The sequence below is a fragment of the Primulina tabacum genome, chromosome 17 (genome assembly GCF_025594145.1).
Source record: "Primulina tabacum isolate GXHZ01 chromosome 17, ASM2559414v2, whole genome shotgun sequence".
In the NCBI taxonomy this organism is placed as follows: domain Eukaryota; kingdom Viridiplantae; phylum Streptophyta; class Magnoliopsida; order Lamiales; family Gesneriaceae; genus Primulina; species Primulina tabacum.
The window spans coordinates 34,054,307-34,065,619 of NC_134566.1; the positions used below are offsets into that span (position 1 = coordinate 34,054,307).

The window sequence follows — 11,313 nt, forward strand, 5'->3', positions numbered from 1 at the left end:
TTGAATATTTGAATGTTGAAAATAAGAGTTGTAAATATTGAAAATTAGTGTGTGATGATGTAGGTAATGATGTATTTTATTTTTGGATTATTTGTAAAGATTTCCTATAAATAGATCTCTCATTTGTGAAGAAAATCACAATTGAGTAGAGAGAAAAATATTATAAAGTGTGTAGTTTGGTAAATTTTGAGAGTTTGAGATTTTTACTTTTTACCATAAATTTTTACTTTTTCACAACATTGACATCCAATTAAAGTCTACCACAAAACCAATTTCTTTTAATTAATATTACAATAAATTAATTACTTTGATTTTGCTTCATTGCAAAAAAAGGTTTTCTCAAATAAAAAAATGTAAAATTGAAAGGACAATTTAATGCAATATAATTAATGGACGTAGAAATTTTCAAAGAAAGGGGAGATACATATCTGCCGTCGAAGCAAGACAAATACTATCCAATTTCGGTTGATTTTCTCAAAATTCATCAATCATCACCTCCAAGATCGACCAACGGGAAACGGAAAACCTAATAATCTGTGGATCTGCGGACGATTTCTGGGTTTCATGATCCCAAAATTCAGCTCCCAGTTCCAATCAAATCAAGAAAGTCGATCATAACAGAAAAAACTATGCTCTCTCCATTGATACTATGCATCTTCCTTCACTTAGCTTCTTCGGCTTCATCACTTGACTTCATCTACAACTCCTTCACCGCCAATTCCACCTCTGCTAACCTCACGCTCATCGATGACGCCCGTATCCAGCCGCCAGTGATCCGGCTCACCAGTGACACCAACCCGTTATCCCTGGGCCGCGTCTTTTACCCTTCCAGCATCCGTTTCAAGTCATCCAACTCCTCCAATGTCACCACATCGTTTTCTACCCAGTTCGTGTTCTCGATCCTGCCGGATATCGCCAGTAGCCCAGGTTTTGGCATTGCTTTTGTCCTCTGTAACTCCACTACCCCACCAAATGCGCTGGTTGGGCAGTACTTTGGTCTTTTCACAAGCGGGGCGAGGCAATCTGTTTATCCGCTTCTGGCTATTGAATTTGATACGGGTCGGAACACGGAATTTAATGACCCGGTTGAAGATCACGTGGGCATCGACCTTGACAGCGTCGTATCTGTGACTACTCAAACGGCTGGATACTATAATGCGACTGGTGATCCTAATAATTCTACTTTTGTGCTTCTTCCTATGAGAAATGGGCAGAATATTCACGTCTGGCTTGAGTTTGATGGGCCGCAGAATGAAATCAATGTAACCATTGCACCCGCTGGAGTGCCTCGACCGGCGAGGACTTTGCTGTCGTTTAGGGATCCTGTGATTGCCGATTATTTTGGGCCTGAAATGTTTGTTGGATTTTCAGCTTCCATTACCCAGTGGATTGAGGCACAGCGTCTCTTGGCATGGAGTTTTAGCGATGTTGGTGTTGCAAGGGATATAAATACCACCGGTTTGCCGGTTTTCTTGCCGATAAATTCGGGATCATCTTCCTTGTCTAATGGTGCGGTTGCAGGGATTGTAGTTGGTTGCGTGGTGGCAGCTGCGATTGCTGCATTTTTGGTGTACTGGTTTTGGTGGAAGAGAATGAAGGAAATGGAAGAGGATGATGAGATTGAGGATTGGGAGATGGAGTACTGGCCTCATAGATATTCTTATGAGGAGCTCAGTGAGGCTACAAAGGGATTTTCTGATGAAGAATTGCTTGGTTTTGGTGGGTTCGGGAAAGTTTATAAAGGGACATTGACTAATAACATGGAGGTGGCTGTAAAGTGTGTGAACCATGATTCTAAACAGGGGTTGAGGGAATTTATGGCTGAGATTTCAAGTATGGGGAGGCTGCAGCACAAGAACTTAGTGCAAATGCGGGGGTGGTGTAGGAAAAGGAACGAGTTACTTCTGGTTTATGATTACATGCCCAATGGTAGTCTTAACAAATGGATATTTGACAAGCCCACGAAGCTATTGAATTGGGAAGGTCGAAAGAGAGTTTTGGCTGATGTTGCAGAGGGTTTGAACTATTTACATCATGGTTGGGACCAAGTGGTAGTCCATAGGGATATCAAGTCGAGCAATGTCTTGCTAGATAGTGAGATGAGGGGGAGGTTAGGTGATTTTGGCCTCGCAAAGTTGTATTCACATGGCGAGGTGCCTAATACAACCCGAGTAGTTGGTACATTAGGATACTTGGCCCCTGAGGTAGCAACACTGGCGACACCAACTGCAGCTAGTGATGTATATAGTTTTGGAGTTGTTGTATTGGAAGTGGCGTGTGGGCGGAGACCGATAGAAACTAAGGTGGAAGCCGAGGATGAGGAAGTGTTGATAGACTGGGTGAGGCAGAAGTATTTGGAGGGCACGCTATCTGAGTCAGCAGATAAGAGGATTAAGGGGGAGTATGAAGTGGAAGAGATTGAGGCTGTATTGAAACTGGGGTTGTCTTGTTGTCACCCCGACCCTCTTCGTCGGCCTACCATGAAGGAGGTTATCACGATATTGATAGGTGAGAATTTGGTAATGACACCAAAAGATTTATTATCAGAATTCGTGCCTGTAGTGAGTAAAATGGATAGAGTTGACCGTGGGGAAAGTGAAGAAAATTCTTTGGTGTCTCATCCACTAGATGAGGTTTGAATATGCAATTATGGTAAACATTTTACCATTTTTGATCGTGCATAGTTATCTAGTTTCCAATCTTGGAAACATTTTGTATGCATTTCTTTTTTTATGTGTACTAGAATGTAAGCGAGTAATTTGATGGTTGATCCTGCTGTTATGCTGGCATTGATGTCCTTTCGGTTGGAATATAATTTTTTGCCTTTTCTTCATACTGAATCAAGAGCAACGTAGTTTCTGCTTTGTCAGTAAGAATGAGTAGAAAAATACCAACATCATGGCATAGCAGAACTTTAGAAGATGAATATTCTACCGCGACTGTGACAGAGTGCAACTATCTTTTATTTATGAAAAATCTCATTTAACAGAATTTACTTGACTAGCAGTGACCCGCACATATTCTGTCACATATCATTAGCCATGTAGTGGTTAAAGTGTAAAATTGAAGGAGTGGAAGCTGAAATACGTATTCTTTTCCTTTGAGTTCCTTTGCAAAATCTGAGAACTTAGTTTGCAAATTGAAGCCACAGACTCGTTCATTCCTTCAGGTCCGCAAACTACCACGCCTATATCAGATCCTCCTGATTCATTTGCGAAATCGGAGAATAGATCTGTCATGTTTGTAGAATGTTAGACCACATATGATTTTGAATGTTAAAATCACATTCTGCTGTAAAGAAATAAATTTTTTATTACCAAGACAGGTGGAAAACTACCTTGAAAATTTGGTCTTCCTCCAAACTGGATTTCATGCTCGTCAAGATTTCTGTTGGCTTCTAGTAATAACCTTTGTCTCATAGCTTGGTTTTGTTTATCAGAAGATAATGAAAGCTCTTTCTTTAATCTTTTCCACTTTATCATTATAGCAATTACAGCACTAAATGTTATTGCTATGGCAAAAGAACACATAAGAAGAAGATCAATCAATGAAGAGGGACTCTTTTGTTCAGAGGGTTTCTTGGCTGATGGGATAATGAAGTGGTTGAAGCAACCAAGGAGGAGGAGAAATGCGATCGAAGAAATCATGGTAATGGCAGCCACCAATAGAAATCTGTCAGATCCATATATTGCATAGCCGGTGGTTCTAAAATTTAATATTTGCACGTCGGGGATGTCTTTAAGTACTTCTCTCAAAGTTTTACCAATTTGGTTTTCCTGAGTCACAAATACTTTGAGTATTATTTGAAACGTTTGGAAATCTAGAATCTGAGATAGAATTGGATTCAGTAAACAAATGTCTTGAGACTTCTTTACAGAGAATATGAGTTGTATTTTAGCTGGATATTCATTTCTTCCATTTCTGAAGTTTGAGGCTCTTTCCTGCAAAATGCTCAGAAACGGAGTTATCCCGATTCCTCCAGCAACCATGAGCAAATTGTCGTACCTGCATCAGGTAGTACAAGGTATTCAGAGTGAGTTAACTGCTGGCGTTATAAAGATATCGTGGCAAAAAACTACATCCTTGGGAAACAACAATTGCCTCTTTTTTCATGCACTGATGTTTATGTGGTACAACGATCGAAATTTGGTACTTGGCTGCTATACAATTTAAATTTTTTTTATTGCACTATTAAAGCTGTAGCTTTCGATATATTGACATGCACTTGGTACTATAATTAGTATCAATATCAAATTCATGTAATTAATACCTGTGAGTTGCAAATTTATCGAGCAACTATTGTCTGTGTTTGTGTGGTTTATCTATCATAACAAGTGAATTGTGGTGCTCCACTATTTTGTGGTTTGAAAAGATTTAAGTTGCTCGGTTCTATATCCACCTTGTTCTGTCAGTGTAATTGATACCTTAGGAAATCCAATGTGGCAGGTCCATATGGACCTTCTAATGCAGCGGGAATACACTCCCTCTGATCTGCTTCTGAATCTGCTTCCACGCAAATTTTGTTAAAGAGAGAATTTGTCCATTCCCCATCACTTCTAATAATGATTGAAATAGTATGCTTATCAGTGCTAGAGCTGGAGGTTACGCTGAATGGATGCCATTGAATCTTGGAAATGCTTGGAATTTTCAAAAAGAGCACACTTGTTGGTGTATATTTCAACCCTGAAATCATGAGCTGCCAGTTTATGTAGATGTTCAATGTATAATTTGTATAACAACGAGATAGATGCACGGATTTTACTTGAATCCTTAGGAAATGTCAGTTCCACGGCTTTGCATGGAAAGACTTGAGCTGAAAGAATGCATGTTTCTTGCCTGGACTGTAGGATTCGGAAAAGTTTATCCAGAGCAAAGAGGAAAACTCCCGGAAAAACCATATAAAAATGGCGGTCTCCGCCATGGAACAAGAAGAATACTATGAAGACTATATACAGGTGGTGTGTGTAGTAGAACAACTCGAACCTTTTCCTTCGAATCTGTGGTAGTGCTGTAATCCAAATGATCAGACCTGTTATAAGTGCCATCTCTCCGGCAAGGTAAATGCGCCCTTTATTCTGCCACTTCAACATCTGGTAATTTGACATTATTGACATGATGTCAACTTGGCATAACCTCGGCGAGTAAATAATACCATCAAGAAATTTAGTAGTAGTTACCTCATCCTGAATTCTATGTTTCATTCCCCATATAAAATACGTGCCTGCACCATGTAACGTGGCAAAAAGAAGCATTGCATTTCCAAGCCAAATATGGTATCTCACCGAAGCTTCAAACTGGATGCCAAGTAAACGGAATATGGACATTCCCCTTAATACGGGTAGAAGAAGCAGAGCTAGACAAGCTTCTGCGAGCAAACCAGACCGTGTGGCCATCCTGAACAGTTTGTACTGCCATCTGAAATCGGGTAAAGATCAATTTTTAGTTTTAATATTTCTTCTTTTCTTGCTGAATTTATCGTCTTACAGTTTCAATTTGAATGATTTGACTGGTGTCATCTTCTTGAAGTCATTCGAAATACGGTTGTAGAATGTCCAAACCAAAAAGACGATGAAAAAAGACGAAGCAAGAATCTGTAGTCCAGACAAAATACCAGCATATCGATTCACGACTAGTGGACTGGAGAAAGAAGTAATTACTCTCCTTCCTTGCCTGCATCATAATACAAGATGTGAGACACACAAAAAATCCCAAGGCTTATTTAATGCAGTTAGAATAATTATTTATACAGTTTCAAAAAAAAGAATCATAGTTTTATACCTGATTATTGATTCTCTTTGTTTTAGTTCCAGGTATATGAAACCAGTTATAGCCAAAGCAATTACAGGAAACGTGTAGACGACAAAATCAAGACCTGTGCAGATTTAAAAACCACCATATCAATATTGACGGAAGCAGAGCTATAACGCTTTCTTGAAAAGATTCATAATGTTACCATTATAGCCAAAGGCAGAAGCTGCGGCCTTTTGTTCAGCTTTCTTCCATTTTCTTGTCCAGAATTCAGTTTGCTTAAGAACCCAGAGCGACACCCAACAAGTAAATATCAAGATCATCAGCACCTTGAGTATTATTAAGGTTGTTTGCGCCATGTTTGTCCGAAATATTTTGCCTGCGATATAGACTTAAACGAGCAGGTTCTAACTCTCAAGTCTATGTTGACGTATCCAGAGAAGATGCATGCCAATATATAGCACTCAGGCAAGAAATTCTATTTGCTAAACCAGCACTTGGTTGAGTACCTTACCACTTTTGCAGAGGTGATACTGTGATATGCTTGCATTTTTGGAATATGAAACACACTATGTGATTGTACTTTAGTGACTTCAATTATCATTCTTAAGTTTCATTGCGAACATCATGCGAGCTTAGACTTAACACGATGTCTAGTTGCATGGGGTGACATAAGCATGACGATTGTTTTTTGTCTATTTTTGATGAAAAATTTCTCTCTACAATTATTTATTCATGTTGTATTGGTTGCAGCTTTAAATATAGTGGATTTATGGTCCACCGTACCACTTACCCTTAAAATCGATTAATTACAAACCCATGAGTATTGGAAGTCGTTTTAGAAGTGAAGTGGTTGAATCATGAAGAAGAGGATAAATAAATGACTTTGTTCAAAAATTTTGACTTTTCTTGTTGTATTTTATTTGATTATTTTCATCATTAAAAGTAAAATTCTTACAACAAATAAAAAAGTTAAATTGTATTTAAATTCCCAAACCCAACATTGGGTTTGTTGTCAGTTCAGAAAAAAATATGTGTTTGCGTTATCTGATCCATAAAAATGTTTCTGTACGTACTCCTTGGGCCACACGTCTTATCTCAGATGAAAATCGGTACAAAATATTAATACTATGATACTAGTATATGATACTTGAGTATCGAGTATTTCATATATGATATTAATATGTAATTTTTGAGTATCAAAACATGTATAACAAATATTGATATTAATGACATATTTTCTTGGATAAAAATTGATACAAAAAAGTTTAAAATGTGATTCAAATATATGATATTTGAGTATCTATTGTTTCAGATTTGATACTAATATATGATATTTGAGTACCCAAAAAAGTGTAGCAAGTGTTGATATTAATAAAGTTATTTCAATTTTATACTCAAGTCTTATTTTTGTACTTAGTTATAAAATAGTAGGTACTCAAATATAATATATTGATATCATAATTTCAATGTTTTATGGTTATTTGCTTCCTTGAAAAGATATGTGAGCCCAACAAGTGATTTTTTTTTCGAATCGGGAAATGTATAAACATTTTTTTTCCTCAAAAAATGGTTGAACACAAACTCATTTTTGAATTTAGGGATTTAAAAGCAAGTTACCAAATAAAAAATTCAATGAAGTGATAGATGAAGTCAATAATGAGTTTAACCATTTGAGCATGCTATGGTGAAATTCTGAACAAGGGGCAATCTGTTTAGTTGAAATTTCTGAAAGAAAGATGGAAAGGTACAAGTAGACACATGATTATCTTCTAGTGTTTTAACTTATGGACCACACCACAATCTTGTTAAAGGCTGGCAAAAAATTCAGTGCTTTTTTTCCTTCTTTGGAGTGGACATCTATTATGCAAATTGCTTGTTATGAAAAAAGGCATATCAAGCAAGTGCTTGGAGATAATTTTCAAGTAGCCACCAAATAAAACCGTGTAAAACCGAACAATTTTTTGAGGTTTGGCTCGTGTCTACGGTAAAAAAATGGCCTTTTGACTTGCTTAGGAGTCATGCTTCCCAAAAAAGGTTAGACTTGTTGGAATTATTTTGTGGGCTCACATAATTTAATTAATTGTACATGGACAAGCTATCTAATAAAAGACCCAATAAAGTGATCTAATTAATTATGAGTTTCCAAAATATTAAAAAATTGGTATGGTCCACCTTATGTGTAGAAACCCAGCCCAATTAGGTGTTCTATGATGGGTTGAAGACTGCTAAAGTTATATAAGGTTATGGTCCCCAAGGCACAGAGAACACAACACAGAATACATGCGGCACACATATTCTAGATCTCTCTCCTTCTCCCATCAAAGGCAAGAATAAGGTGGTCGATTCTCTGTTGCCTTGTTAGATCCATAACTCTGACGCTATATCAATCGTTGGATTCTGGTACGTATTTACTGTTATATATATTTTTTGATAATTCAACATGAATTCCTGGCGTGTTGTGATATATTGATTTAATCACATGATTTATAGATTTATTTTATTAAATCTCCAACAAGTGATATCAGAGTCACGTTCATGTTGAATTATGAGAATTTTGTTAATTGATGGATCGAAACAGAAAAGTATGTTTTATTCCCAGATCTGAGGCGATTTTCTAGTCTATAAATTTTTTGGATTCAGATCTAATTTTTTTCTTAAATTTTTTTAAATTTGGATCTGAATAAATTCATGTTCTTTGGATCTAGTATTTTCGAATTTAAGATCCAAAATTCAGATTAATTTTCGAATAAAAAAAATAAAATAAAATCGAAAATTTGATTTTTTCGAATTTGGGAAGAGCTACCGGATTTTAGGCAAATCGAACGTTCTCCGGCCATTTTCCGGCGGCGTTTATCTGGGTGTTTTCTTGCCCATCATCTCGCGCCCATATTAGAACCATTTATTGATCGAAAACCCCGGCAACATGATCGAATTTTTGACTGAATCTCGGCACTATACACGCGCGAATTCCGTCCATTTTTTTTGAATATTTCGATCGAATTCTAGCATCTTCATTGTCTGAGATGGTAAGGCAGTGATCGGCGATGGTAAGGCGATCCTGGGTCACGGTCGCCGCCGACTGATATCGCCGGAGGAGGTAGCGGCGCCGGTCTTCAGGATTAGGGTTAGGGTTTGTTTCGAGATTTGGGATTTTTTTTTGATGATTTAAGGCCTTGTTTGGTTATTTAATTTTGAACCAGATTTTGAAATCATGGATTTTGATCATTTATTAAATTTTGACTTCCGCAATTTTGATTTGTGAAATTAAATTAGACCATTTCAAAATTTAATTGCATGAAATAAAATTAATATGGAATTATTCCTTATTTTATCGTCTTTGTTTATTTCGATAAAATATTTGTGGATGAATAATTATAAAATGCAAATATTTTATTTCTTACATATTTGGTCTCTATGTTTATTTGGCCCAATCAAATTTAAATTAATATCTTGTATCTCAAATTTGGTTAAATTTAAATTACATGTTAATAAAGTGATTTTTTGAGATATGCAGATATTGTTCAAGTTCAAAATAAATTGTGTTTAAATTTATGCGAAAAATAGTCGGCCCAAAGGAAGACTATTTTTTGGCCAAATTTCAAACACAATAGATGATTTTAAAGTGCATCTAGATTTATGCGGAAATTAAACGGCCCAAAGGAAGATTATTTCTGGCCAAATTTTAGATCCAATATATCTTTTTCCAGTGCATTTATATCTATGCGAAAAATAACCGGTCCAAAGGAAGACTATTTTTTGCCAAATTGCAGACTTAAAAAAAATTGTGTTTATATCTATGCAGAAAATAATCGGCCAAAGGAAGGTTATTTTTTGGCCAGATTATAAGCACATAATTATGTGGTGTTAAAGTGTGTCAAAACTATGCAGAAATTAATCGGCCCAAAGGAAGATTATTTTCTTGCCAGATTGTAGACACATTATATGATATTAAATTGTGTTAAATTTATGCAGAAAATGATCGGCCCAAAGAAAGGTCATTTTCTAGCCAAATTTTAGCACAATACGTGGTACTAAATATGTGATAATTTCGGATTTATCCATGCATGCAATTGTCGGTCCAAAGAAAGACATATTGTTGGCCGGATTTATTATCAATATTTTATAACCATGATGTTTGAGTGTATCACTTACAAATTGTTATTTTTGTTCAAAGACTAAATATCAATATTGTACTGGGTACTTTTTTTTATGGGCTCACCACCAACATGCTTATATTTTGTGATTTATTTAATTTAAATATATGCATGGACTATATTTTATTGTGAGTTTTTTGTTCTATTTTGTTATACATCTTCTATATATGCAAATCTGAACAACATTCCAGTACTTAATGGGCCAAACTTCAAGAAATGGAAAGAGCATGTTATGATAGTGCTCGGCTGCATGGATTTGGACTATGCGCTAAGGGAAGATCGCCTCACACTTTTGACCAGTTCAGGAATTACTGATCAAAAGGGTTTTTTGGAAAAGTGGGAGCGATCAAATCGTATGAGTTTGATGATTATGAAACATTCCATTCCAGATATTATAAGGGGTGCATTCCTGAAGAAAATGATGCCAAAAAGTTCCTTACTCAAATATCAGATCGTTTCGCTGCAAACGAAAAGGTCGAGACAAGTACTATTCTGAATAAACTTGTCTCAATGCGGTACAAAGAGAAAGGGAACATAAGGGAGTACATAATGGAAATGTCAAATCTTGTAACTCGACTAAAAGCATTCAAGTTGGAATTGTCGGAAGACATAGTCGTGCATTTAGTCTTGATCTCTCTGCCTGCGCAATTTAATCAATTCAAAATAAGTTATAATACCCAGAAGGAAAAGTTGACTTTTAATGAGCTTATTGCGCAGTGCGTTCAGGAGGAGGAGAGATTGAAACAAGATATGATTGAAAGTGCTCACTTGACATCTAACTATCAAGGTAATTGCATCAATAAAAAAAGAAAATGGAGCAATAAAGGAAGGAAACTCTGGGACTTCACATCATATGGAGCAACAGAAACAAGATAAAGTGATCACTTGTTTCTTTTGCAAAAGGACTGATGGGCATGTGAAGAAGGATTGTCCCAAATACGCCAATTGGCGTGCAAAGAAGGGTTGCCTAAGGAGCCGGTTGCCAACTGATGGTGAAATATACATCTTATGGAAAATGAAAATAAAACTGTTGGTGTTTTTTTAAAGCTTTATTTAGGAACTGAGTTTTTATATTTTCTGGTATTTGAATTTGAAAAACAAAATTTGATTTTAGTTTCATGTTTAGACAAATCAAGTTTTTCCTTTATCTATGTGGTATTTTCAATTTTTCGAAATTCAAATATGTTTGGTATGAGTTCTTTGATTGATAAGTTTGATAAATTGAACATCAATATTTTAAATGACATTAACATTATGCATGCATAAAATTTTGAAATTAAATGCAAATTAATTTGGTATGTTGACTTTAATGAGAGTGAGTAAATTGGAAAGTCAACATTGAGAAGAATATATTAATGTTTATGTGTACATATGTGGTGGTATAAATTTTATCATGTGATAATCTCAT

General features: G+C 36.0%; 2 protein-coding genes and 1 long non-coding RNA gene across 3 annotated transcripts; 2 read left to right on the plus strand and 1 right to left on the minus strand.

Moving 5' to 3' along the window:
* Positions 1 to 358: 358 nt before the first annotated feature.
* LOC142530369 (L-type lectin-domain containing receptor kinase S.1-like) lies at positions 359 to 3,630 on the plus strand. Its single transcript, XM_075636176.1, has 2 exons — positions 359 to 2,633; positions 3,488 to 3,630. Exons 1-2 carry the CDS (start codon positions 630 to 632, stop codon positions 3,500 to 3,502), a joined length of 2,019 nt encoding a protein of 672 aa, XP_075492291.1. The 5' UTR covers positions 359 to 629; the 3' UTR covers positions 3,503 to 3,630.
* Positions 2,722 to 6,309, minus strand: LOC142530368 (ferric reduction oxidase 8, mitochondrial-like). Its single transcript, XM_075636175.1, has 8 exons — positions 5,954 to 6,309; positions 5,779 to 5,872; positions 5,485 to 5,670; positions 5,178 to 5,415; positions 4,763 to 5,090; positions 4,425 to 4,683; positions 3,338 to 4,005; positions 2,722 to 3,232 (listed from the first exon to the last, which is right to left on the minus strand). The coding sequence occupies exons 1-8, from the start codon at positions 6,105 to 6,107 to the stop codon at positions 3,051 to 3,053; spliced, it is 2,109 nt and encodes a 702-aa protein (XP_075492290.1). The 5' UTR covers positions 6,108 to 6,309; the 3' UTR covers positions 2,722 to 3,050.
* On the plus strand, positions 5,257 to 5,942 carry LOC142530370 (uncharacterized). The gene is made up of 3 exons (XR_012816144.1): positions 5,257 to 5,425; positions 5,527 to 5,689; positions 5,805 to 5,942. It is a non-coding gene; the product is annotated as an uncharacterized LOC142530370 (long non-coding RNA).
* Positions 6,310 to 11,313: the final 5,004 nt, after the last annotated feature.

Excerpts from the sequence above, each read along its gene's own strand:
- LOC142530369 (XM_075636176.1), top strand. The coding sequence starts at position 630 with ATGCTCTCTCCATTGATACTATGCATCTTCCTTCACTTAGCTTCTTCG.
- LOC142530368 (XM_075636175.1), bottom strand. The coding sequence starts at position 6,107 with ATGGCGCAAACAACCTTAATAATACTCAAGGTGCTGATGATCTTGATA. Across the intron at positions 5,416-5,484 it reads AAATCATTCAAATTGAAACT|ATGGCAGTACAAACTGTTCA; the intron begins GTAAGACGATAA and ends ACCCGATTTCAG. Across the intron at positions 4,684-4,762 it reads GACATTTCCTAAGGATTCAA|GGTTGAAATATACACCAACA; the intron begins GTAAAATCCGTG and ends TCATGATTTCAG.